The sequence below is a fragment of the Gekko japonicus genome, unplaced genomic scaffold (genome assembly GCF_001447785.1).
Source record: "Gekko japonicus isolate JY-2015 unplaced genomic scaffold, Gekko_japonicus_V1.1 scaffold78, whole genome shotgun sequence".
Classification (NCBI taxonomy): Eukaryota; Metazoa; Chordata; class Lepidosauria; order Squamata; family Gekkonidae; genus Gekko; species Gekko japonicus.
Genome location: NW_015165236.1, coordinates 1,373,921 through 1,399,740, shown reverse-complemented (window position 1 = coordinate 1,399,740; position 25,820 = coordinate 1,373,921). Strand labels below are relative to the sequence as shown.

The 25,820-nt window shown below is 50.9% G+C and overlaps 1 protein-coding gene across 1 annotated transcript; it reads right to left on the bottom strand.

Moving 5' to 3' along the window:
* Nucleotides 1–6,509: 6,509 nt before the first annotated feature.
* Nucleotides 6,510–13,698, bottom strand: LOC107109287 (deoxyribonuclease-1-like). Its single transcript, XM_015409884.1, has 8 exons — nucleotides 13,552–13,698; nucleotides 11,849–11,937; nucleotides 11,275–11,358; nucleotides 10,291–10,406; nucleotides 10,066–10,178; nucleotides 9,144–9,298; nucleotides 7,491–7,587; nucleotides 6,510–6,583 (listed from the first exon to the last, which is right to left on the bottom strand). Exons 1-8 carry the CDS (start codon nucleotides 13,696–13,698, stop codon nucleotides 6,530–6,532), a joined length of 855 nt encoding a protein of 284 aa, XP_015265370.1. The 3' UTR covers nucleotides 6,510–6,529.
* Nucleotides 13,699–25,820: the final 12,122 nt, after the last annotated feature.

The following is a 25,820-nucleotide window of genomic DNA, read 5'->3' as shown; positions in this document are numbered from 1 at the left end:
CGCGCCTCGCCTCGGCTCTGCGGCGCCACCTGCCGGCCGCCGGGGGTAGGTGGGCGGGCGGGGCCTGGGACCGGCGCCGAGCCTCGCTGGGGGCGTGTCCCGGGGGGCGGGGCTTCGCGCCGCACCCCCTACCGGTCAGGGCATCTCTCTATGCCCGTATGACGTAATAATTGCCTGTTCATCCATTTATTGTCGTTATCATCGTCGTCGTCATCATAAGCAACAACCAGGGGTCTTGTTGTAGAAAAAGAGCTGCCGGAGCTCATTAGCATAACTCATTAGCATAACTTATTTGCATATGCCACGCCCCCTGACATCACCGGAAGTGACAGAAGGCCACACCCCCTGACATCACCGGAAGTGTGTCAGAAGGCCCGGCTACTTACCCTCCTGCTTCATCCTCATTCCCAAACGGAATGAGGATCGAAGCAGAGGGCGGGGTAAAGAAGGGGGCGGGGCTTCACCACGTGACCGCCCCGCCCCCTAGAGGTTCTCTTCCGGAGCTCCGTACCTGAGAGCTCCCCCCCCCCACTAGAGCCCTGGCAACAACAATAGTGGTAATAATAATAACAACAGAACAAAGTGTGAGTCCAGTAGCACCTTTAAGACCAGCAAAGTTTGATTTTGGGCATAAGCTTTCCTGTGCATGTTCCCTCTAAGCTGAGTCAGTGTGAGCCAGCTCAGTTTTTTAGCCTCCGGCTCACACGTTTGTCTTGGCTCAGGAAGGGATGGCTCCAGAGCATGCAGGAGCCAAATCACTTGCTGAGAACTTTAATGCCTCTTTATATATATCTCTATCTATATCTCTATCTATCTATCTATCTATAGAGATAGATAGATGGATGGATGGATGGATGGATGGATGGATGGATGGATGGATGGATGGATGGATGGATGGATAGATAGATAGATGTTAAAGCTGTACTTTTTAAAGGGTTTGTGTTGAAGGCTCTGTTTAAAATTTATTCTAAATTGCTTTTAGAATTTATTTTGTTAATCTATATATATAGTAAATGGAGGGAGTAAAAGTAATAGAACCCAATTACCATACCTGAAAGGAAAATAAATATTGACAGTATTAATTAACTGAAAATTAGAGTAATTGGAAAACATTATATAGGTGTATAAAGGTAAAGGTTCCCTTGCTCGAAAGCCAGTGGAATCCGACTCTAGGGTTGCGGTGCTCATCTCCGTTTCAAAGCCGAAGAGCCAGCGCTGTCTGAAGACGTTTCCGTGGTCATGTGGCCGGCATGACTAAACACCGAGGCGCACGGAACGCTGTTCCCTTCCCACTGAAGTGGTACCTATTTATCTACTTGCAATTTCTTGCTTTCGAACTGCTAAAAGATTATAAAGTAATATTGGCTAAAAATCATGTGGTTACATGTCAGGTATGATATGAATTTAGGGAAAATAAATAAGTTCATTGTTGTTTAAATTTTTTTTAAGGTCAAACAATAAGTAAATGGTTTAGTTATGAGAGAAGGTGATAGCCATGTCCCAAATGTTTATAAAATTAATTACTAGGAAGTCAGAATCCCGACTAATGGGATGAAACGATTGGAGAAATGTGAAAATTCGTGGTATACAGATGAGAAAACTAAATTAAGCTGAAATAAGTATGTTATGTTTTGTGAAAATATTTTGGAATCCAGAATGAACTAGTCTTATATTTGTTTATTATGTCTTGATATGTCTTTTTTCTTTCTTTCTTTGTGTGTTTAAAAAACCAATAAATATATTGTTTTTTTAAAAAAAAGAATAATGCCAGTAGCTCACAAGGTGGAATTTTTGCTCTCAAGCCTCCACAGCTTAGAGGCAGCATTGATTCAGATATCTGAAGAAGTGTGCATGCACAGGAAAGCTTATACCCCAAGTTCAACTTTTTCAAAGTTTAATTCTGGGTATAAGCTTTTGTGTGCGTTCTCAACCTTTACATGTAGGTGGGAGGGATGAGTTGCGAGGAAGGGCTAGTTAGAGTTCAAGATGCATAAGTAACTGGGCGATTATAGCTGAGCTTGGATTAAAGTGAACGGACTATGCAGATGAGTGAACAGAGTTTGAGTCCAGGGGCACCTTTAAGACCAACAAAGTTTTATTCAAGGTATGTGCTTTCATGTGCACTGAACCCGAACTTTGTTCTGTTGCTTCTGTAGCCAACATGGCCACCCACGTGAATAATAATAATAGTGATAGTAATAATAATGCTCATTTAATACTGGAGACCCAGCCTAAGGGTTAAGAGCTCGGGAGACCCAGGTTCATATCCTCCGCTCTGCCATGGAAGCTTGCTGGGTGATCTTGGGCCAGTCACAAGTTATCATCTAGCCTCTGTTGTCGGGACAGAATGGAGGGGCGAAGAACTGTGTTAGCCGCTTTGGGTGCCTACCCGGAAGACAGATGGGGTGTAAATGAAGTAAGCAGTCAAACAAACGGTGCTTGCGGGTTTTTCTGGTGTTCCCTATACCTGTCAAATCTCTTGGACTAAGGGCAGCGGTAGGAGAAAATAAATGCCTGTTTTTTCAGGAATCCGTTAATACCTGATCTGGCTAACTATACCAGCACTTGAAGAAAGTGTGAGTCCAGTGGGCACCTTTAAGGCCGACCAAGTTTTATTCAGGGTATAAGCGTTCGTGTGCATGCACACAAACGCTTACGCTCAGAATTAAATTTTGTTGGTCTTAGAGGTGCCCACTGGACTCACACTTTGGTCAGCTGCTTCAGACCCACTTGGCTTCCCACCTGAATCTAGATCAACACTTGTTCATGGTGTGTATGTCTGTATCTGTGCCTGCTGAAGATGGCCCATAGGGCGGAAGTGCATTTCACCATCTTGTGGTTCACGGTGGCTTTGTTTGTGGACTATCAGCTTTGAGATACTCACTGAGTCAGGTTTCCTGTGGTCTTGTTTGTATATCGTCAGCTTTGAGGAACTCCTTTGTACTATATAGTGAGGGACTACTTTGTCCAGTGGCTTCCAATCTGAAGGCTAAATTCAAGGCCTATGTTTTAAAAATTGCTGTTTTAAGTACACTGTGTAATAAATTCATTTTTGTTTAATTTTTTTGTGCCTGTTGCTCATCAGGGATAGTATGTTTTTTGCACAATATGTGCTTCAAAAAATTCTAGTGGACCAAAACAGCAGTAGCCTACAATCTCTGGGTGTGGTCACACAGGCTAAATAATCTACTTTCAGTACACTTTCCAACTGGATTCTTACTGTGTGAACTGGCAGAATCAATTTGGAAAGAGCATTGAAAGGGGACTACTTTTGTGTGCGTGACCACAGCCTCTGACCGATTTCGCACATGTGACTTACCCCTGGTTCTCGGCGGGGCAGTTTGCCCCAGATCGTCCGAGTCAATTTCCCATTAAGCTTTTGGCACGCGCAGGGGTCATTTCGTAGAAAAAGAGGTGCAGGAGCTCATTAGCATAACGCATTTGCATATGTCAAACCACTGACATCACCGGAAGTGTGTCAGAAGGCAACACCCACCGCTCAGGCTCCATTGGACTGTTTTGGATTGCTGGCTATTGGGGGGGGGGGGGGTGTGCAGATCTGTCCTGGCAGAGGAGGGAGAGCTTGCACCTGAATAAAACTTGGTCTTAAAGGTGCCACTGGACTGTTTTGGACCTGGGGGCCGGGGGGGGGCTCTGCAACTTTACCTGGCTGCTTCTTGCTCTGACTGAGGGCCGCTGGGAGCAAGGGGTGGGGCTTGTTGCATGTGCCCACCCCCTGAGCTCTTTACTGCCGGAGCGCCGCTCCTGTGCACTCCTGCAGGAAATGACCCCTGGGCGCACGGCTCTTAGCAATCTGCCCGGTCTGCTCCCGGAGTTTGATTTTGGCATTACAGCCTTGGTGAGGTTTCCTGCGGCTTCTCTCCTCCCACCCGGTGCTTGCCCTCTTAACCCCTCCCATCCCCCCTCCCAAAAACACCAGAGGGAAGCGAAACACGAAGAGTGAGCCCGGGACAAAGCCTTCTGTGAAATTTCGGGAAGTACGTCATTGTCCAAGAAAGTGATTCCAGAAGTTGAGGAGGAGGAGGGGGATGACCCTCTTGTGAAGTTCTGCTCAACGGGTCATTTGCCCTCTGTCCCTTGAGCTAGTACAGCGATCCCCAACACGGTTCCCAGGGGCACCATATTTATTTATTTATTTATTTATATTTGAATTTATATCCAGCCCCGTAGCTAGGGAATTCTTTGGGAGGGGGCCTTGGGGGGGGGCGCCAGCTAATTAAATGGAAGTACAGTGCAGGTGGTAAGTTGGAGCACTTTGGGGGCAGCCCTGGAGGGAGGGGGCCCAGAAGAAACACAAGGGGGCCGGGCCCCGTGGGCCCCATGTTAGCTACGGGCCTGTTTATATCCCGCCCTACCCCGAAGGCTCATGGTGCCCACCAATGTTCCCTCTAAGCTGTGGAGTCTTGTGAGCAAAAATTCTACTCTGTGAGCTACTGGCATTAAAGTTGTGAGCGAGCGATTTGGCTGTTGCATCAATTTGTCTGCTCTGGAGCCATCCTTCCTGAGCTAAGACAAAAATGTGTGAGCCGGAGGCCAAAAAACTGTGAGCCAGCTCACAGTAACTCAGCTTAGAGGGAACACTGGTGCCCACTGAAAATTTTCTTTTTACCTGCCAAGTGTTTTCAGAAAACGGTGGGGCTGATTGGCCACTGGAGATCTGATTGCCTGCACAGATTAAAATAATCTTTCGGCAACGGCTGCCACCCCAGGGTTGCTTCCGTTTTCTCTCTCACTCTTCTTTCTCGGCATATTTAAAGAATCACGTCTCTTCTCCCCCCCCCCCTTCCTCCACTTGGGCCTCCTCTGTGGGTGGGGCTCCATCTCCAGCAGTGGTGGGGTTGCCAGGTCTGGGTTGGGAAACACCTGGAGACTTTGGGGGTGGAGCCAGGAGAGGGCGGGGTTTGGGGAGGGGAGGGGCCTCGGAATGGTCCAGTGCCACGGAGTCCACCCTCCGAAGCAGCCATTTTCTCCAGGGGAGCTGATCTCTGTCAGCTGGAGATCAGTCTTAAGAGCGGGAGATCCCCAGGCCCCGCCTGGAGGCTGGCAACCCTGAGCAGTGGCCATTTTGTGGTGGTGCCCGTCCTCCTGTGCCAGAGGTGCCCACGGTCACTAACAGGCTGGGGACCCCTGAGTTACTCCATCGCCTAAAAGTGACGTCCCCCTGTGTGTTGACCTGAGGACTGCCGCGTTTCAGTTCTTTCTGCCTCATAGAAGGCCTGTGTGTTTCAATGAAGGCGCACGTTAAGGCTCTCCACAGCTGGCTTTGTTACTTTCAAGGCTGTGTCTTCGCTTAGTGCTCCCTCTAAGCTGTGGAGTCTTGTGAGCAAAAATTCTACTTTGCGAGCTCCTGGCATTAAAAGTTGTGAGGGAGCGACTTGGCTGCTGCATCAATTAGTCTGCTCTGGAGCCCCCTCCTTCCTGAGCGAAAACACAAATGCATGAGCCGGAGGCTAAAAAACTGTGAGCTAGCTCACACTAACTCAGCTTAGAGGGAACACTGCTTATAATCAATACCTCCATCACCATCAGTGCTCCCTCTAAGCCAGTGATGGCGAACCTGTTAGAGACCGAGTGCCCAAACTGCGACCCAAGACCCACTTATTTATTGCAAAGTGCCAACATGGCAATTTAACCTGAATACTGAGGTTGTACTTTAGAAAAAACAACTCATACATTAACTTAAGATGATCCAAACAAAGTAAGGAAAGCCATCCCAAATGCTTTCATTTACTTAAAATTATTTGGCAGAGAATTCAACACTTTAATGATGGTCTGGGCCTGGCTGGGGTGATGGCACGCGTGCCCACAGAGAGGGCTCTGAGTGCCACCTCTGGCACCCGTGCCATAGGTTCGCCACCACTGCTCTAAGCTGTGGAGTCTTGTGAGTAAAAATGCTACTTTGCGAGCTCCTGGCATTAAAGTTGTGAGCGAGTGATTTAGCTGCTGCATAAATTAGTCTGCTCTGGAGCCACATCCTTCCTGAGTGGAGACAAAAATCTGTGAGCCAGAGGCTAAAAACCTGTGAGCTAGCTCACACTGACTCAGCTTAGAGGGAACACCGTTCCCCACCCCAGCGGCCTCCAGGGTATGTCCCTTCGAGTCCACAGATGCAGGCGAGAGGCCGGACAGCTAAGTTCCCAGGGACAGAAGGAACTCTGCTTGCAAGGAAAAAGCACCCCATCTCTGAGCAAGAACTGAGAAAGAGAGGCATGAGGGCCCTCTGGTATTTATTCAGACCACTTGTGATCTGCGACGTGAGACACTTAGAAGACCAGGGAAAAAAATATCTGAATAGCATCAGCTGCACGTTGCCAAGAGCCTGCGAGAGCCCGCGCCGATTCCCATCAGAAACAGAAAGGCCCGCTTCGAATGATGTTGGTTCAGCCGGATTAGAACCCGGTCTTCGAATCCACTGCGTCTGGCAGCCCTGACTGGGTGGACTGCAGGGTTGCTTGGCGGCTTCTGCGGTCTCGCTGGGCCCCTGGCTGTGCGGGGAAAGGCAGGCGGTCTAGAGGGGCTTCAGGGTCACTTCCACAGGAAAATGGTCGCTGACCGCCAAGGCCTGGAAAGGAGAGAAGGACGGAATGAGTTAAGAGGCGGAGAGAGCCTGGCTCTGGATGTAGTAGGGATCCCCCAGAATTGTAGCTCATCTCCAGACTGCCATCATCAGTTTCCCTGAAGAAAATGGACACTCTGGAGGGTGGACTCTGCACCACTGCACCCCATGGAGGTCCCCGCCCTCCTCAACCTCCATCCCCAAATCTCCAGCAGTTTCCCCAACCTGGAGCTGCCCATCCTACATTCCCCCACCCACCCCGTCTCCCACTCATGGCCAGGGGAGACCTGGTGACCCTAAGAGGGAGCTTTGATGAGGACGCCTACACTGGAATCCACCAGGGACAGTACTCCATGCCCACCCAGGGGTCATTTCCTGCAGGAGCGCAGAGGAGCGGAGCTCCGGCATTAAGAGCCCAGGGGGCGGGCACATGCAACAAGCCCCATCCCCTGCTCCCAGCAGCCCTCAGTCAGAGCAAGAAGCAGCCAGGTAAGTTGCAGAGCTCCCCCCCCTGGCCCCCCGGCCCCAAACAGTCCAGTGGCACCGTTAAGACCAGGTTTTATTCAGGTACAAGCTCTCCCTCCTCTGCAAAGGCAGATCTGCATGTTCCCCCCCCCCCAATAGCTAGGAATCCAAAACAGTCCAGTGGAGCCTGAGCGGTGGGTGTTGCCTTCTGACACACTTCTGGTGATGTCAGGGGGTGTGGCCTATGCAAATAAGTTATGCTAATGAGCTCCTGCACCTCTCTTTCTACGAAATGACCCCTGATGCCCACAAGGGAAGAGGTGAGCCCCTAAGTTTGCTAGGGCTTCTCTCAGCCCCAAGTCCCCCGTCCGGCAGCCCCTGGGACAGCGTGGTCCTATATCGCCGGGACCCCGCTGACCCACAAGCGGCGTTCCAAAGAGCGTCTCACGTCCTTGTTGCTGAGGCCGAAGGTCTTCTGGAAATCGTTCACTCGCGCTGTCCCCGGCACGGTGCCGCCTCTCAATTTTGGCCCTGCCGCCACAATCCTGCAGCCGCCATGGAAAAAGAGGAGCGTGAAGGCCCAGAAGGAAAGAAGATTGCTCCAGAAATATGCGGGGAACAATGCTCCCTCTAAGCTGTGGAGTCTTGTGAGCAAAAATTCTGCTTTGTGAGCTACTACCGGCATTAAAGTTGTGAGCGAGCAATTTGGCTACTGCATAAATTAGTTTGCTCTGGAGCCCTCCTTCCTGAGCTAAAACAAAAATGTGTGAGCCGGAGGCTAAAAATCTGTGAGCTGGCTCACACTAACTCAGCTTAGAGGAAACACTGGTGGGGAGCCATTGGAGACACTCAGGAGGGGGACTGTGGCTGACGGGAGGGATGAAAACCGAGGAAAAAAGGGGGGGGACTCAACCCAAAATGTAGCTGTGATCTAAGAGGGTCAAGCTAACAAATTTTTTATAAAAAGACAAATACTTATTATGGGGTACACATAAATAAAACATACATAAGGTTAAAAAAAAAAGTCCAAATATCTGACTCTTAAGGCTTATTACATTCAGAGCTGATAATTATACATGTCCAATTGATGGGTTAAAATATTTGACCAATAGACCATACGCGTTTCGGCCCCTTCGGACCTTCCTCAGTGATCAAGATTCCTATCTCCCTTATAAATAAAAGCCGAATGGTGGTGGCACTTCTCTAGAACAATCCACACGCTCCAAAATCAGTTAGCTCTCTGATCTGTCATTCAGAGGGTCTCCCTATCTACTGGCTGCTTTGCCTGAGTCCTCTCTCCCCCCCATAGCCAGTCAGAACACAGAGGTTATTTGCATATGCAGCCTCATTGGCCTTTGCCTCAGAACACAGAGGTCGTTTGCATATGCAACTTGATTGGCTTTTGCCTCTAACATTCTAAGCAGTTTGCTGTTCTGAGGTAAAATGTGTCCAATCTCCAGGTGAGGGCTGGAGATCCCTCAGAATTACAACTGCTTTCCAGATGGCAGAGATCAGTTCCCCTGGGGAAAATGGTGGGCTCTGTAATATGCTGCTGAGGTGGCCCCCATGACAGCCAATATGACGTAGAAGTCAGGGCTTCAGAGCACGGGAGAGGCTGCAGGTGTGTGTGTGGGGGTGGAAAGCTAGAGCCAGGTGTTGCTTTCTCTTATGCATCCTGAAATATGTGATATTCGTTACCAGAATAATTTGGAGAATTTGTGCAGTTACTATCCATGGTGGCCCATTATACAAACGTTTAGCAACTGCAAAGCTTCCGGGTATGTTGTAGGGCTATCTTTCGGCTGTGCTCCTGCAGAGTGCAGGGGGTTGGACGAGATGACCTGCAAGGTCCCTTCCAACTCTAACATTCTATGATTCTAGGGCGGGTCACAGCATTTCAGTAAATACAATAAAATTTAGAACACATTAAAACACATTAAAACAATAGTCATGCTTGCCACAGGGAGAATCCAGCCCATTGATGTAAAAAGGGCATTTTGCACCTCCAGCCTCCACCTTTCTCTGTTGCCCCTCTAAGGGAGGCAGCTGTGTGCCGGGAACCTTTGCCGCAGAGTTTTGGGGGCCCGGGGGCCCAGCTCACCTGTCGTAGGCGCAGTCCGTGCTCGTCACGGTGGTGTCCACTGTGTCCGGGATGAGCCACTGGAAGTCGCGGCTGGTGCGCAGGCGGATGTGAGGCCAGTCATCGGGGCGGACGTAGGAGCAGTCGGCGTTCAAATCCCCCAGGAAGAGCACGTCCTGCCAAGAAGCAAACAGAGGGCGATTCTGCGTCTAGCATTCACTCCACATTTTCTCAGCCAGGAGGGGAAAGTGCCGCTCAAAACCACATTCAGATACCTCGGGGCGACGGCCTACTGACTGCAAAGTCACCCCGAATGGCCATAAAACAGCCATAAATCTATGCAGAAGGCAGTGTCCCCCCTAAGCTGAGTGAGTGTGAGCTAGCTCACAGTTTCTTAGCCTCCGGCTCACACATTTTTGCCTTGGCTCAGGAAGGAGGGCTCCAGAGCAAACTGATTTATGCAGCAGCCAAATTGCTCGCCCACAACTTTAATGCCAGTGGCTCACAAAGAAAAAAATTTGCTCACAAGACTCCACAGCTTAGAGGGAGCATTGGCAGAAGGTACAATAAAACCTGATAATCAAAGGAAGTGAATGCGGCATGCAGTGCAGAGGGGAGTTCCCGTTCCAACCTGGACTTTGTACAACAACGGAGGAAAAAGTCAATGCGGAATCAGCCGGGCTCTGAACCGCAGGAGAACGTGGGAACTGCCAGCGTATTCCTGCCACTGCCCGGCATTCAGGCCGCTTCCTGGGCATGGTTCGGGGCGGAATCTCTGAGCACGCTGCTGCCCATTCCCTGGCTGGCACACACCGGGGGGGGGGGGCTGTGCAAGTTGCCGCAGAGAAGCAAAAAAATGTCAGAAGAGCCGGATCGGGCCCATCAGGTCCAGCATTCCAACGGCGCAGCAGCTGGCCCCCGGCCGGGCCCCGGAGCGGCTTACGTGGGTCCCCCACTTGCTGATCACATCCCGGTAGACGTCGTAGAGGGCGTCGATCTCTGCCACGGCTTCGCTGGGCGCAGTGTGCAGGGGGACCAGCGCCAGCTCCTTCACCTCTGTGGTGACAGAAAGAGGGGGACGCTTGGCTACCCAACAAAAGCTCTCTGGTTCTCCTTGAGAGAGGCCAAGAGCGGCCGGGGGGGGGGCAGGGGGGCGCATGGCCCTTACCAGTCCCAGGAGCTTCAAACTTCACCACAAAAGGCTCCCGGCTGAAGGTGTCATTGCCGCAGGGCTCACACCCGTCGTCGTACAGGTACGTGTCCACCACCGAGCCCTGGCCCTCCCTGCGCAGAGAGAAGCGGCGGCGGCGGCAGCTCAATGCCATCTCTTGGGTCTTTTGGACTGGCATCACGGGGTCGTGGTGGTGGAGGGGGTTGAGGGACGGTGGGGGGTGGGAAGACAGGGAGAGGCCCAAGTGGCACAGGGGCAGCAGAAGGCAGCGGGGAGGCTGGGGGAGCCCCTCCACTGGGGTACAGGGTAGGGTTGCCAGCTATGGGGCGGGAAATACCTAGAGATGTTGGGGATGGAGCCCGGGGAGTACTTTTGCATTTTGTGCGTGGGCACGCATGTCTGCACGTATGTGTGCCAGTGTGTATGTGTGCCCGTGCCAGGAAGCCACGGCGACTCCTCCTGGGGCACGGAGGCCGTTCAGAGAAGCAGCCTGATGTTGCCTGCCCCTGCCGCCCAGCCCTGGTATTCCTTGGAGGTTCCCCATCCAAGTATTTCCCAGGGTCGGCCCTGCTTGGCTTCCGAGATCTGGCGAGATTGGGCTTGCCTGGGCTATAGATCCAGGTCAGGGCAGGAGGGCATCGTCTTGAGAGGGAAGGAGGGACCTCAGCGAGGCGCAGTGTCTCCAAGCCCACCCTTCCAAAGCAGCCATTCCCCCCAGGGGAACTGATCTCTGTCATCTGGATGTCGATTGTAATAAGCGGGAGATCTCCAGCTGCCCCCTGGAGGTTGGCAAGCCAAGCCTGGGGACGGGAAGGGGCTGTCGTCTAGATGAGGGGAGGCAGGCGAGGGGCGAAGGCCGGGGAAGGTCTGAACAGGGAATATGTGCGGGCTGGGCGGATGCACACGTGGAGCTTCACAGGCTAAAGTATCAGTGGTGCTTACTCCATCCCCCCCCCCGCCTCCTTCTGCGCCCAGGCCCACCTGTAAATGAAGAGGTACTGCTCCTTGTAGCTGCTTCGTCCCAAGGGCGGGCTGACCACATAGCTGTACTTATCTGCTGACACCCTGAGGAGGAGGAGGAGGAGGAGAAGAGGAGGAGAAAGAGAAGAAGAGGAGGAGGAGATTGGATTTATACCCCATGGCCCTTTACTACCCGAAGGAGTCTCAGAGCGGCTTACAGACTCCTCTCCCTCCCCCTCCCCAGGACAGACACCCTGTGAGGTCGGTGGGGCTGAGAGAGCTCTTGACAGAAACTGCTCTGTTCCAAAAACAGCTCTGAGAGAACTTGTGACTGACCCAAGGTCACACCAGCAGCTGCAAGTAGAGGAGTGGGGAATCAAACCTGGTTCTCCCAAATTAGAGTCCACCGCTCTTAGCCACTGTGCCAAACTCAGCAGTGCAGAAAGAAGCACTGCGCCAAACTCAGCAGTGCAGAAAGAAGGTGTCGCGTTTCTGACTTTTAAAAACAAAGGAGCGAAGGAGAAAGAGGGTCTTGTGGCCCCCCCTTCCCCCCTCACTTTGCCGCCCTGCCAGGACTGGGATGTGCACAACAGACCCGTTGAGGAGGCTCATCAGCTTCTTGACTGCGCTCAGATCAGCGTCTCGGACCTCCTGGATCAGGACGAGGTCGTACGTGGACACAATCTGGAGGGAAACAAATCAGAGAAAGAGACCCCCGCAAGCCTTGAGCCCCAGGCGCGGAAGGAGAGGAACAGCGGGCGAGGAAGTGGAGTCTCTTTTGCACCTTAAAGCCGTACTGTGGGGTGGGGGAGCGATTGTAAGCAGGGTGGATCAAAGCGAGGCGCAGTGGCCAGTGGGGTGCATGAGTGGCCATGTCAGTCTCTCTGTAACAGGAAGAAAAGAGCCAGAGCCCAGGAGCACCTTCAAGACTAACACAATTTGTGCCAGGGTAGGAGCTTTCGCAAAGCACCGCTCACTTCTTCAGATACGGCTGGCGTGTGAGTCCAGCTGCCCTTATGTCTTGGAGAGTGGAGCGATTTCAGATGGCAATAGCGGGTGATTGACGATAGCAGGCATGACTGGATTAGGTGTGATATGCAGAGGGGTGGCAGGCATGGAGAAATCAGCTTGGGTAATGAGGCAGGAAGCCGAGGTCTCAATTCAGTCCAGGAGGTCTCAATTCAGTCCAGAAGGTCTTGAGCTTCATTATCAGTTGCAACTGAGCAGTCTCTCTTTTCTAATCTCTTTGAAACGCCTTTGTAGGAGAACTGCCTCCTCCTGGGCTGAATAGAGACCTAGGTTTCCTGTCTCATTACCAGTCCTGATTTCTCCACACCTACAACCCCTCTATATAATCACACCTAATCCAATCATGCCTGCTATTGTCATTCACCTGCTGTTGTCATTCAGCATCTGAAACCACTCCACTGTCCAAGATACAAGGGCCAATGGAGCCCCATTCTATCTGTATCTGAAGAAGTGAGCCGTGACTCACGAAAGCTCCTACCCTGCCACAAATTGTGTTAGTCTTGAAGGTGCTACCGAACTCTGGCTCTTTTTTAGTGGCTGAAGTGTTGGGCTACAGTCTGGGAGTTCGTTTACGGACAAAAGCAGCATATAAATTTGATTTGGAGTTGATAAAAAAAATTGTTTAAGTTTTTATTTCCAGGGGACCTGACCAGCATCTTCGAGAGTCTGGAAAACCTTTGGGGTCTTATAGGGTCACCTCAAGCACAAAGGCCATTCTTATCTCGTTGGCGGAGCTCTCACACATTTCTACCTCTTGCGTTTCGTCACTTTTTAACCAATTTCTAGCTGTCCATTTGGAAAGCCCTGCCCAGAAGCCTTTTTGAGCCCCATAATTGACAAGCACCTCTTCCCAAAAAGCAGGGCTTTTTTGGTAGATAAAGCCCAGCAGGAACTCATTAGCATAATAGGCCACACCCAACAGCAGGAACTCATTAGCATATTGGGCCACACCCCCTGACACCACAGCTCATTAGCGCATTAGGCCGCACCCCCATGTTACCAGAAGTGTGCTCATCCAGCCACACCCACCTTTTGCTTCTTATTCGGTTTACTCAGGGCTTTTTTGTAGCAGGAACTCCTTTGCATGTTAGGCCACACACCCCTAATGTAGCCAATTCTGATGAGTTCCTGCTGTTGGGTGTGGCCTGTTATGCTAATGAGTTCCTGCTGGGCGTGGCCAACTCGGGAGCCAGCCGGAGCTCCGTTCCTGTGCGTTCCTGCCCAAAAATAGCCCTGCCAAAAAGCCCCCCCCCCATCAAGTTAACTCACTTGGACAATGATGTTGCCGATGGTCTCGTTGGACATTTTGCTGTCCCCGAAGGTCCTGATGTTGAACGCGCTAATGCGCAAGGAGAGGGCAGAATCCGGCAGGAGGTGAACCGCAGTGAGCAAGGCCAGGAGCAGCGTGGACTTCATGGCCCCGATCCTGCGGGGAGAGAAGGAATCAGATGGGCCGTCGCTCCCCCCCACCCCCGTTCCTCTGATAGAGGAAAAGACGGGGGGGCTGGCATGGAATTAAAGTTCGCCGCTGCACCGGTTTCCGTTCATTTGTTTGTTTAACTTCACTAATCAGCACAATTATAAAACGGTAAAGACCAGGAGGGAAGACAGCACGGTATAGCCCGACCTCATTGGATCCTGGAAGCTAAGCAGGGTCTGTACTCGGAAGGGAGACCGCCAAGGAAGGCTCCGCAGGGGAAGGCAAGGGCAAACCACCTCTGCTTCTTCTCACTGGTCTCGAAAGACCCTTGCTGGCGTTGCCAGAAATCAGTTGCGACTTGACGGCACTTTATACACCCACATAATAAAGACCAGTCTGGTACGTACAAGAATGCAGAGAAATTGGGTGACACAAGTAGAGAATAATGACCTAAAGATGTAAGAACAGATGCTTTCGAATTCTGGTGCTGGAGAAGACTCTTGAGAGTCCCTCCTTGGACTGCAAGGAGATTGAATCAGTCAGTCCTAAAAGAAATCAACCCTGACTGTTCCCTGGAAGGCCAGAGACTGAAGCTCAAATACTTTGGCCACCAAAGGAGAAGGGAGCCCTCACTGGAGAAGACCCCGATGCTGGGAAAGACTGAAGGCCAAAGGAGAAGGGGGCGGCAAAGGATGAGGTGGTCGGACAGTGTGATCGAGGCAACGGGCATGGAGTTGGGCAAGCTCTGGACGCAGTGTTCCCTCTAAGCTCAGTTCGTGTGAGCTAGCTCACAGTTTTTTAGCCTCCAGCTCACGCATTTTTGTCTTGGCTCAGGAAGGATGGGGCTCCAGAGCAGACTAATTGATGCAGGAGCCAAATTGCTCGCTCACAACCTTAATGCCAGTGGCTCACAAAGTAGAATTTTTGCTCACAAGACTCCACAGCTTAGAGGGAGCATTGCTCCAGAGGACGGCGGAAGACAGGAGGGCCTGGCGTGATGTGGTCCACAGGGTCGCGAAGAGTCAGACCCGACTGTGCGACTGAACAGCAACAACATCCAACGCACAGTGCAGTGCCAGGGAAAAGGGAGAAGGAAAACTAGCTATCCCCCCCCCCCCGAGAATGAAAGCCACAGCCCCATTCCTTTGATAAAAAATACCCTCCTGAATGTTTCCATTTTACACCTTCTGTGGAGTGATGAGCGCTGGAGCCAGGCTGAACCTCGGCAGGGGCCCATTCCTGGAGGGGGTGGGAACCAGAACAACAGAGAATGCCCCCGTATGGCTAGCGGTTGATTTTGCCCATTTGCAGGGCTGGACTTTCCAAAGACATTGCTCAGAGGAGCCCATTGAGAGAGGCTGTCCTGGAGGCCCGTGGGCGCTAGACCCTGACGGACTTTCTAAGTAGCAACCAGTACCTTGGACTGCATCTGGAATCTAATGGGTAACTGATTGCAAAATATATGGAGTGTGCTTACTCTGCCTAGGAGCACCAGATAGTACATCGGCTGTGCCGTTCTGTACCCACTGCACTCTCCAAGCGGCCTTTGCGGGCAGGCCCACGATGAGTGCGTGGCAACAGTCTAGCTCAATGTTCCCTCTAAGCCATGGAATCTTGAGAGCAAGAATTCTACTTTGTGAGCTACTATTGGCATTAAAGTTGTGAGCGAGCAATGCGGCTCCTGCATGAATCAGTTTGCTCGGGAGCCCTCCTTCCTGAGCTAAGACAAAAACGTGTGAGCCGGAGGCTAAAAAACTGTCAGCTAGCTCACACTGACTCAGCTTAGAGGGAACACTGGTCTAGCTGCAATGTTGCTGTGGCAGGATCCACGTGGCCACGTCGGTCAGCTCAAGATGGGGAGACGAGGAGAAGCCCTTCCCAAGTGCTTTGGCAATGTGTAAGCCTCAATAACCCAGCGTTGGACCCTTCACATTTCGATAATACTTGTTAGCACTTAACGTCTCATCCCAGAGGTACGACTGCGTGAGACTTTCAGACTCAAGTCCTCTCTAGTGAAGAACTGGGCAGCTGAACAGCTCCCATTGGCAGGTGAACCGCAGGATCGGAAGAAAGGCCCAGGAGGAAAAGGAGTCGGACTCCGTTGAGCAGGTGCAGGCAGAGCAAGGAGGGAGAGCCCTTCCATCCCCGGACAGCCACCTGCTCCTGCGTCCCATGCAGTGTTCCCTCTAAGCTGAGTTAGTGTGAGCTAGCTCACAGTTTTTTAAGCCTCCGGCTTATGCATTTTTGTCTCCACTCACGAAGGATGCCTCCAGAGCAAACTTAATTCATGCAGGAGCCAAATCGCTTGCTCACAACTTTAATGCCGGTAGCCCACAAAGCAGAATTTTTGCTCACAGGACTCCACAGCTCAGAGGGAGCCTTGGTCCCATGCATGCCCCGACCTCTGACCTCCTCCCCTCCCTCCGGTGTCATGGCAGCCCAGCCTTTGGAGGTCCCAGGCGCTGGCTCTGCCCACCACCCTGCAAGCTGAAAGCCCTTCTGAGCCAGCCGGCCTTACCTGGCGCAGGTGAGGAGTCTGCAGCAGGTGATTCCTTCGGCAGGGGTTTTCTCACAGGCCTCCCTCTTTGAAGGCCACTTTTCTGTCATGAAAGACACAATTGTGTCTGGGGTGTGCCCGGGGGGGGAGGTGGAGGTGGGGAAAAGATTTGGGACTGTTCCATTCCTTCTTTCTGGGTCACCCGTTCCCACCACTGTCTGTTCCGGGGCCGGGGCAGGTCCTGGGCTCCGTGCCTGCTCGAGCGTACCAAAACCCTTCCTCGTGCCCACTCAAACAAACCGGAGGCAATTCCTGCTCAGGACTTGGCCGGGCTGCCCTAGCGAACGGGGAGCGACTGAGGCACCGGCGGCTTCTGCTGGCCTGGCCCCGGGGAGAAGCCATCTCTTACAACAAAGAGGCTTGGAATCGCCCGACTTTCTCGAATGCCGATAGCGAAAGAAGCGCCTGACCCTGCTGGGAAACATGAAGTCTGCCCCTCTGCTTGGGATGCCAGCCTCCAGGGGGGACCTGGGGATCCCCAGGAATTGCCGCTCATCTCCAGACCAGTGTTCCCTCCAAGCTGAGTCGGTGTGAGCTCGCTCACAGTCTTTTAGCCTCCGGCTCACACGTTTTTGTCTTCGCTCAGGAAGGATGTGGCTCCAGAGCAAACTGATTTATGCAGTATAGCCCAATCCCTCGCTCACAACTTGAATGCCAGAGGCTCACAAAGTAGAATTGTTGCTCACAGGACTCCACAGCTTAGAGGGAGCATTGCAGCCAGTGTTCCCCCTAAGCTGAGTCAGTGTGAGCTAGCTCACAGTCTTTTAGCCTCCGGCTCACGCATTTCTGTCTCTGCTCAGGAAGGATGTGGCTCCAGAGCAAACTAATTCATGCAGGAGCCAAATCGCTCGCTCACAGCTTCAGTGCCAGTAGCTCGCAAAGTAGAATTTTTGCTCACAGGACTCCACAGCTTAGAGGGAGCCTTGGTCCAGACTATAGAGATCAGTTCCCCTGCAGACAATGGCTGCTTGGGAGGGTGAACTTTGCAGCATCCTATCCCATTGAGGGGGCCCCTGTCCCCCCAGGCTCCATCCCCAAGTCTCCAGGGGTTCCTGCATCTGGCCACCCTGTCCTCCCCCCCACCGGTTGGCAACCCCAACCTCTTCGGAGAGGCCTCTCTACCTTTCTTGCTCCTTCTCCTGTGGAGAAAGTCCACCTGCGCAATTCCCTTAAAACGCCGCACGGCCCTGCCCTGACCTTGCCAGGTGTTCAGGTGTTTGTACAGGTGAGCGGATTCCCGCGGAAACATTTCTGGGAATTGTTTTCTAGCCTTTTAGCTGACCAGAGATAGAAACCTCTCATACTGCAGAATTTTTATATGTTTATATGGATTTTTAAAAATATGTTTCAAGTGGGGGCTGGGAGGAGACATGAGAACGTAAGAGAAGCCAACGTTGGATCAGACCAGTGGCCCATCCAGTCCAACACTCTGTGGCACACAGGGGCCAGAAACCCCATCAGGAGGTCCAGCAGTGGGGCCAGGACACTAGGAGCCCTCCCACTGTTGCCCCCCCCCCAAGCACCAAGAATACAGAGCATCCCTTGCCCCAGACTGAGGGTTTCTATCTGTACCTTGTGGCTAAGAGCCACTGATGGACCTCTGCTCCATATGCTTATCCACAAGAACATAAGCCAATGTTGGATCCGGCCAATGGCCCATCCAGTCCAACACTCTGTGTCATACAGGGGCCAAAACTACCAGGTGCCACCAGGAGGTCCACCAGTGGGGCCAGGACACTGGAAGCCCTCCCAATGTTGCCCCCCCCCACAAGCACCAAGAATACAGAGCATCCCTTGCCCCAGCCGGATAGTTCCTCTCTATACCTTGTGGCTCATAGCCACGGATGGACCTCTGCTCCATATGCTTATCCAATTCCCTCTTGAAGCCGTCCATGCTTGTAGGGGCCACCACCTCCTGTGGCAGTGAATTCCATGTGTTAATAGTGTTTGTGGCACCTTCACTATTTTGCTTCATCTTGGAGTTGTCCAATAGCTATAAGGACAGAAGAAGGCAGTCGCAGGTTACTGTACAACGGGCATACAATGGACACACGAGCCTTGCCAAAGAACATTTAATTTGCTTTTTTCACGATCTTTGAAGTTTGCAATGAATGCAGAAATGCCCAGGGCTAGGCTACTGATTAGCTGCAGCCACTTCCTGCAGGGGAATTTTCAGAGCTGGGAGATGTGCAGAGTCCCAAAGAACGATGCACAAGTCGAGTGGGATTTGTATATGAAGCTAACTGTTGGTTCTGGCCACTAGGTGGCACTCATTCCACGCAGTTCCCTACAGAGCTCAAACCTGACGGCTCCTGGGAGATTGTTCTCGTGTCCTCTTCTCTTATCTCAAGTTATTGCATTTTTTAAAAAGGCTTCCTCACCAACCTAGATTGAATGAAAAAGGACTGAGCTGAAGCGTCTAAAAGTTCATGTAACCATTGCTTTGGCCAACTCCTAGGGTTACCATTATTTTGAAAAGCAGAAAAGGAGGACATATTTCCCGAATGACCACTTCAGATGAGCGAACACAGTGACAAATCTCATTTTAAATGCCCCTGCTATTTAAGCTGTGGCCATTGCCGCTAACTAGGAATACGCCTAAGCTTCCAACCCAAAAAGAGGACATTTTCATCAGTTTTTTAAAAAGAGCCGAAAAGAGGACAGACACCGAAAAAAGAAGAAGAGGAGGAGGAGGAGGAGATTGGATTTATACCCTGCCCTTGACTACCCAAAGGAGTCTCAGAGCAGCTCACAATCTCCTTTCCCTTCCCCTCCCCACAACAGACACCCTGGGAGGTAGGTGGGGCTGAGAGAGCTCTCCCGAGGACTGCCCTTGAGAGAACAGCTCTGAGAGAACTTGTGAATGACCCAAGGTCACACCAGCAGGTGCACATGGAGGACAGGGGAATCAAACCTGGTTCTCCCAGATTAGAGTCCACACTCCTAACTACGACACCAAGCTGGTGCGTGGACTCTGTAATGTGGGAATCAGCCTAGTTTCTCCTGTCAGAACCTCCAAATCTGGTTCTCTCAACCCCCCCCCCCCCACGACAAGAAGAATACTCATAGAAGAAGAGAAGAGATTGGATTTATACCCTGTCCTTCACTACCCAAAGGTGTCTCAGAGGGGCTCACAAACTCCTTTCCCTCCCCCTCCCCACAACAGACACCCTGTGAGGCAGGCGGGGCTGAGAGAGCTCTTGAAAGAAACTGCTCTTTTTCAAGAACAGCTCTTATCAGAACTAGGGCTTGCCCAAGGTCATCCAGCCAGGTTCAAGTGGAGGAGCGGGGGATCAAACCCGGGTCTCCCAGATTAGAGTACGCCTGCACTTAACCACTACACTAAACTGGAGGACGAGACACCTGTCCAATTTTGTGTTGGGGAATTCTTGGCAATTTGACCATGGAGTCTGGAGAGGGACCTCACCTCAGCAGGGCATAATGCCACCGAGTCCACCCTCCAAAGCTGGCATCTCCTCCAGGGGAACTGACTTCAGTAGTCTGGAGACTGGCTGTCATTCCAAGAGGCCTCCAGACCCCACCTGGAGGTTGGCAACTCTAATCCTGTGTGCCCGCCAGCATTGGGTAGCCGGGCTGGCAGAGATAACCCCTCGCTCTTGTCTGCTTGTAGCCTGAAGGGTGTGTTTTCATCAGCCCCTGTTGACCTGTGAGGAAGAGGGGAGTGTGTACTCAGCTGTAGGCCAGATCACGCAGCCGCGGAGAGTCCGAGCAGCGTCCGGAGTCGTGTTCAGAACTGCCAACCATTCAAAACTGTTTACAACGTGGATTTTCTTGTGTGGAGTCGCTTCTCTCACTGTGGAACCTTCAGCGCTGTAGGGCCGCAAACCCTTCTCGAATGAGGCATGTTTAACTGATCGAATCGCAGGCGGACAGACTTGTGTTGCAGAATTAATTTGGGGTTCCATGGGCCCGGGCCTTTCTGTTTTTCTGCACGATGGAGGTTTTGCTATACCTGGCCTTGGTTTCTTGGTTCAGAAGTCCGATAAGCCTTTGCTCTTTTGCTGGTAGCCTAGGCGTGAAAACGAAAGCCTTGTCCTGTTAGCACTACTTCCAGACTGTCATTTTTGTCTCTCATTTTGTCATTTTTGTCTCTCATTTTGTCACTGAGAGCCAGTTTGGCGTAGTGGTTAAGTGATGGACTCTAATCTGGGAGAACTGGGTTTGATTCCCCACTCCTCCACTCGCAGCTGCTGGATGACCTTGGGCAAGCCATAGTTCTTTCAGAGCTGTTCTCTCAAGGACAGTTCTGTCAGAGCTCTCTCAGCCCCACCTACCCCACAGAGTCTGTCATGAGGAGGGGAGGGGAAAGGAGTTTGTAAGCCTCCTGCTGTCCCCCCTCCAAGTGCCAAGAATACAGAGCATCACTGCTCTGGACATAAGAACGTAAGAGAAGCCAATGTTGGATCAGGCCAATGGCCCATCCAGTCCGACACTCTCTGTCGCACAGTAGCCAAAACCCAGGGGCCGTCAGGAGGTCCACCAGCAGGGCCAGAACTCCAGAAGCCCTCCCACTGTTGCCCCCCAAGCACCAAGAAGACAGAGCATGAAGTGTAATGGGTTAGACACATGTAGAAACCACTGAGACTGATGTAGTGATCAGCATGGTTTACTGGTACACAACAAAGACAAAAGACTAACGGCCGGCTGGCCAACTATATACACACCTGAGGACACACCCCTAGGTCCCGTTGGTGGGTTTAAATCTCCCACCACGGTCCTATTGGTTCCCCAGTGGAGAGACTAGGAGCCTAGTCCCCATTGTTCTTACAGAGTCAAGCTCTGGGGTATTCGCTGGCCCCTGGTGGTGGTCAGCAGACATAATAGAGCATCACTGCCCCGGAGAGAGTGAAGACAATCAAGAAGGAGACATGCGGCACAGCTGGTGATAAAGTGGATGGGGAGAAAGACGGACACTTTTGCCCCAAACTAACCCACAGGGTATATTTGTGTGTATGTGTGTGGGGGGGTGATTTTGTCCTCTTCGTGGGGTTTGCGAAGCAGCAGAGCTCCTTCCTGTTGTTGTTGCTGTTGGATAATCAAAAAAAGATTGGTACCAGATGTGAAATCGGCGACTGCAACTCAAGTTGCATCTTTTCCTGTTTGGCAACCAGAAAGCGAGGGCCCGCGGACAAATCGCTTTCCTTTTTAAAAAACACCTTATGTAATGCACCGGTGGACGGACACACACACACACACACCCGGTTGTGAAAGGGATCTGGCTTGTTCAACAGTTCCTGTCTTGTCGAAGGATTTCACGGCCGGAGTTCATTAGCTGTTGTAGATTTTAAGAACATAAGAGACGCCAATGTTGGATCAGGCCAAAGGCCCATCTAGTCCAACACTCTGTGTCACACAGTGCCATCAGGAGGTCCACCAGTGGGGCCAGGACACTAGAAGCCCCTCCCACTGTTGACCCCCCCCCCAAGCACCAAGAAGACAGAAGCATCACTTGCCCCAGAGTCCCTAGCTATACCTTGTGGCTAATAGCCACTGATGGACCTCTGCTCCATATGCTTATCTAATTCCCTTTTGAAGCCGTCCATGCTTGTAGCCGCCACCACTTCCTGTGGCAGTGAATTCCATGTGTTAATCACTCTTTGGGTGAAGAAGTACTTCCTTTTATCCGTTCTAACCTGACCGCTCAGCAATTTCATGGAGTGCCCACGAGTTCTTGTATTGTGAGAAAGGGAGAAAAGTACCTCTTTCTCTACCTGCTCTATCCCATGCATAATCTTATAAACCTCAATCATGTCACCCCTCAGTCGTCGTTTCTCCAAGCTAAAGAGCCCTAAGCGCCTTAACCTTTCCTCATAGGGAAAGTGTTCCAACCCTTTTATCATTCGAGTTGCCCTTTTCTGCACTTTTTCCAAAGCTATAATATCCTTTTTAAGGTGTGATGACCAGAATTGCACACAGTATTCCAAATGAGGTCGCAGCATTGATTTATATAGGGGCATTATAATATTGGCTGATCTGTTTTCAATACCCTTCCTAATAATCCCCAGCATAGCATTGGCCTTCTTTATTGCAGTCACACACTGTCTCGACATTTTCAGTGAGTTATCTACTACAACTCCAAGATCTCTCTCTTGATCAGTCTCTGCCAGTTCAGACCCCATCAACGTGTATTTATATTTAGGATTTTTGGCTCCAATGTGCATCACCTTGCACTTGGCCACATTGAACCCCATTTGCCATGTTGACGCCCACTCGCCCATCCTTGACAGATCCCCTTGGAGTGCCTCACAATCCTCACTGGTTTTCACCACCCTGAACAACTTTGTATCATCCGCAAATTTAGCCACTTCACTGCTTACTCCCATCTCCAAATCATTAATGAACAAGTTAAAAAGCAGTGGACCAAGTACTGATCCCTGCGGTACCCCACTGCTTACCACCCTCCACTGAGAAAATTGCCCACCTACACTCACTCTCTGTTTTCTATGAACTAGCCAGTTTTTGATCCATAAAAGGACTTGTCCTTCTATCCCATGATTTTTGAGCTTACTTAGGAGCCTTTGATGAGGAACTTTATCAAAAGCTTTCTGGAAGTCAAGGTAAATAATATCTATTGGATCCCCCTTGTCCACATGTTTGTTCACCCCCTCAAAGAACACTAACAGGTTAGTGAGACAAGATCTTCCCTTACAGAAACCGTGCTGAGTCTGCCTCAATAGGTTTTGTTCATCTATGTGCCTACTAATTCTTTCCTTAATAATGGTTTCCACCAATTTACCCGGTATCGACGTCAGACTGACTGGCCTGTAATTTCCCGGATCTCCTCTGGAACCCTTTTTAAAGATGGGAGTGACATTTGCTACCTTCCAATCCTCAGGAATGGAGGCAGATTTTAAGGAAAGATTACATATCTTTGTCAGGAGATCTACAAGTTCACATTTGAGTTCTTTCAGAACTCTCGGATGTATGCCATCTGGGCCTGGTGATTTTTCAGTTTTTAAGTTGTCTATCAGTTTTAGGACCTCCTCTCTCGTCACCTCAATCTGACTCAGGTCTTCCAACACCCCTCCTGAAATCAGTGGTTCTGGAGTGGGCAAGCACTTCTCATCTTCCACAGTGAAGACGGAGGCAAAAAATGCGTTTAGCTTCTCAGCCATTTCCCTATCATCCTTCAATACTCCTTTTACCCCTTGGTCGTCCAAGGGCCCCACTGCCTCCCTGGCTGGTTTCCTGTTTCTAATGTATTTGAAGAAAGTTTTATTGTTGGTTTTTACGTTTTTTGCTATATGCTCCTCATGTTCCCTTTTTGCCTGCCTGACCTCAGACTTGCATTTTATTTGCCATAGCCTGTGTTCCGTTTTATCAGCCTCACTGTGACTAGCTTTCCACTGCTTAAAGGAATTCTTTTTACTTTTTACAGCTTCCATTACTCTGTTTGTTAACCATGCAGGCTTTTTCCTATACCTGTTTGTGCCTTTCCTAACCTGCCGAATATATATTTTTTGAGCTTCTAGGATCTTAGTTTTAAATAGTTTCCAAGCTTCCCCAATGGTTTTGACCCTTTCTACTTTTCCTTTCAGTTTCCTCCCCACATGTCCCCTCATATCAGAGAATTTACTCCTTTTAAAGTTAAAAGTGGTTGTGTGAGTCTTTTTGGCCAATTCCCTATTTATACAAATGTTGAACTCAACAACATTATGATCACACATTTTCCAGGTTGTGTGGCTGTGGTCTTGGCTTTGTAGGACCTGACGTTTCACCAGCAGCTGTGACTGGCATCCTCAGAGGTATAACACTGAAAGATGGAGTACTCTCTGTGTCAAGGTGAGAAGAAAAATGGGAGGCAGGTAATTTATATCTACTCAGGAAGGTGGGGTAGGGCTGAGTCATTATCTGGTAGGAGTTCCCTAGGCTGTGAATCATGCTAATGCAGGAGCTTTCCTGAGTAGATATAAAATACCTGCCTCCCATTTTTCTTCTCACCTTGACACAGAGAGCACTCCATCTTTCTGTGTTTATACCTCTGAGGATGCCAGTCGCAGCTGCTGGCAAAACGTCAGGTCCTACAGTGCCAGGACCACGGCCACACAGCCCGGAAAATCTACAGCAGCTAAAGTTCCTGTCTTCTCTGAGGAAACTGACCTGTCCTAAATGTCAGCTTCCCGGGTGAGGGTGTTTCTGTGTCTGTGTGTCTGTTCTGTAGTCACCTCTGCTCTTGTGCTACTGGTGTTGTCTGCACCCCCTTCTTTTATTCGAGGGGGGGGCATGCTGAGCAATGTGAATTGCAGCCAAGGTCTCCTGCCAGGGTGGGGTTGTGGACAGACAGACTTGGGGAGACTCAGGCCATTCACTCACTCAATGTAGCCTCCCTTGCAAGGTTGTCGTGATGATAAAATGGAGGAGAGAGAAGCGCCCTGAGTTGGATCAAAGAGGCTGACCAAGAAGTGGTGGAGGGACTTCCTAGGTAGCGATGCAAAGGGTCTTGCGCACACTGTTCCCTCTAAGGCGAGTTAGTGTGAGCTAGCTCACAGGTTTTTAGAAGAGGAGGAGGAGGAGGAGGAGGAGGAGATTGGATTTATACCCCTTGCCCTTCACTCGGAGTCTCAGAGCGGCTTACAAACTCCTTTCCCCTCCCCACAACAGACACCCTGTGGGGCTTAGAGAGCTCTTTCAAGAACTGCGGAGTGGGGAAGTGGAGTGGAGGAGTGGGGAATCAAACCCGGTTCTCCCAGGTTAGAGTCTGCAGACTTAACCACGACACCAAAATGGCTCACACGTTTTTGCCTTCGCTCAGGAAGGAGGGCTCCAGAGCAAACTAATTTATGCAGCAGTCAAACTGCTCCCTCACAACTTTAATGCCAGGAGCTCACAAAGTAGATTTTTTGCTCACAAGACTCCGCAGCTTAGAGGGAACATTGTTTGTGAGCACTTGACCACTGAGCCCCTCCCCAAATAAAAACACCTTTGGACGGAGTCTGAGGATGTGGGTCTGTTGGGGCAGGATTCAGCGGTACCCTTGGCTCTGTCGGGTTTGCTTAAACCCAGCAACTGTCCTGCTCCCCCCCCCCACACACACACATCCCACATTCAAGTTGGCTTGGGGGGTTGAATCCTGGCCAAGGGTCAGACCCTGAGTCATCACTGGGAAGTCCGGTCTCATCCCAGCATCAGCCCAAATTAAGCCAGAGGCCAGGTGAAGTCAGGAACTGAAGGTGTCTGAACCTTCGTCAGGACTCAGGGGTGTTTTTCAGGTTTCTGTAGGATTCCGCCGAACCTTGATTCCTTCCTCCCTCGCTCATAATAAACTAGTCCAGCCTGTTTGTTAGATCTCCTCATTCCGAGAACCCGAGAGCGTTTCATAACAAACACCGTCCCTTTGGAGCGCTCTTCGTTGGCTCTGCGTGGCCTGCAGGTTCTTCGCTATTAGAACATCATGACTTTTTTTAAAGGAAATCTTTATTTTTTCCATATCAACAAACAAAAACAGACATACACATGAAATGGGGGTTACATATACATATCTATATTATCTAGCTGTCGCCTCCTGCAATCTTTATTATTTATTTATTATTTTTACTTTTT

Coding starts and splice junctions, on each gene's coding strand:
- LOC107109287 (XM_015409884.1), bottom strand. CDS start 13,698: ATGAAGTCCACGCTGCTCCTGGCCTTGCTCACTGCGGTTCACCTCCTG. Junction 11,938..13,551: donor TCGGCAACATCATTGTCCAA/GTGAGTTAACTT, acceptor GTTTCCCTCCAG/ATTGTGTCCACGTACGACCT. Junction 10,407..11,274: donor CAGTACCTCTTCATTTACAG/GTGGGCCTGGGC, acceptor CTCTCTGCGCAG/GGAGGGCCAGGGCTCGGTGG.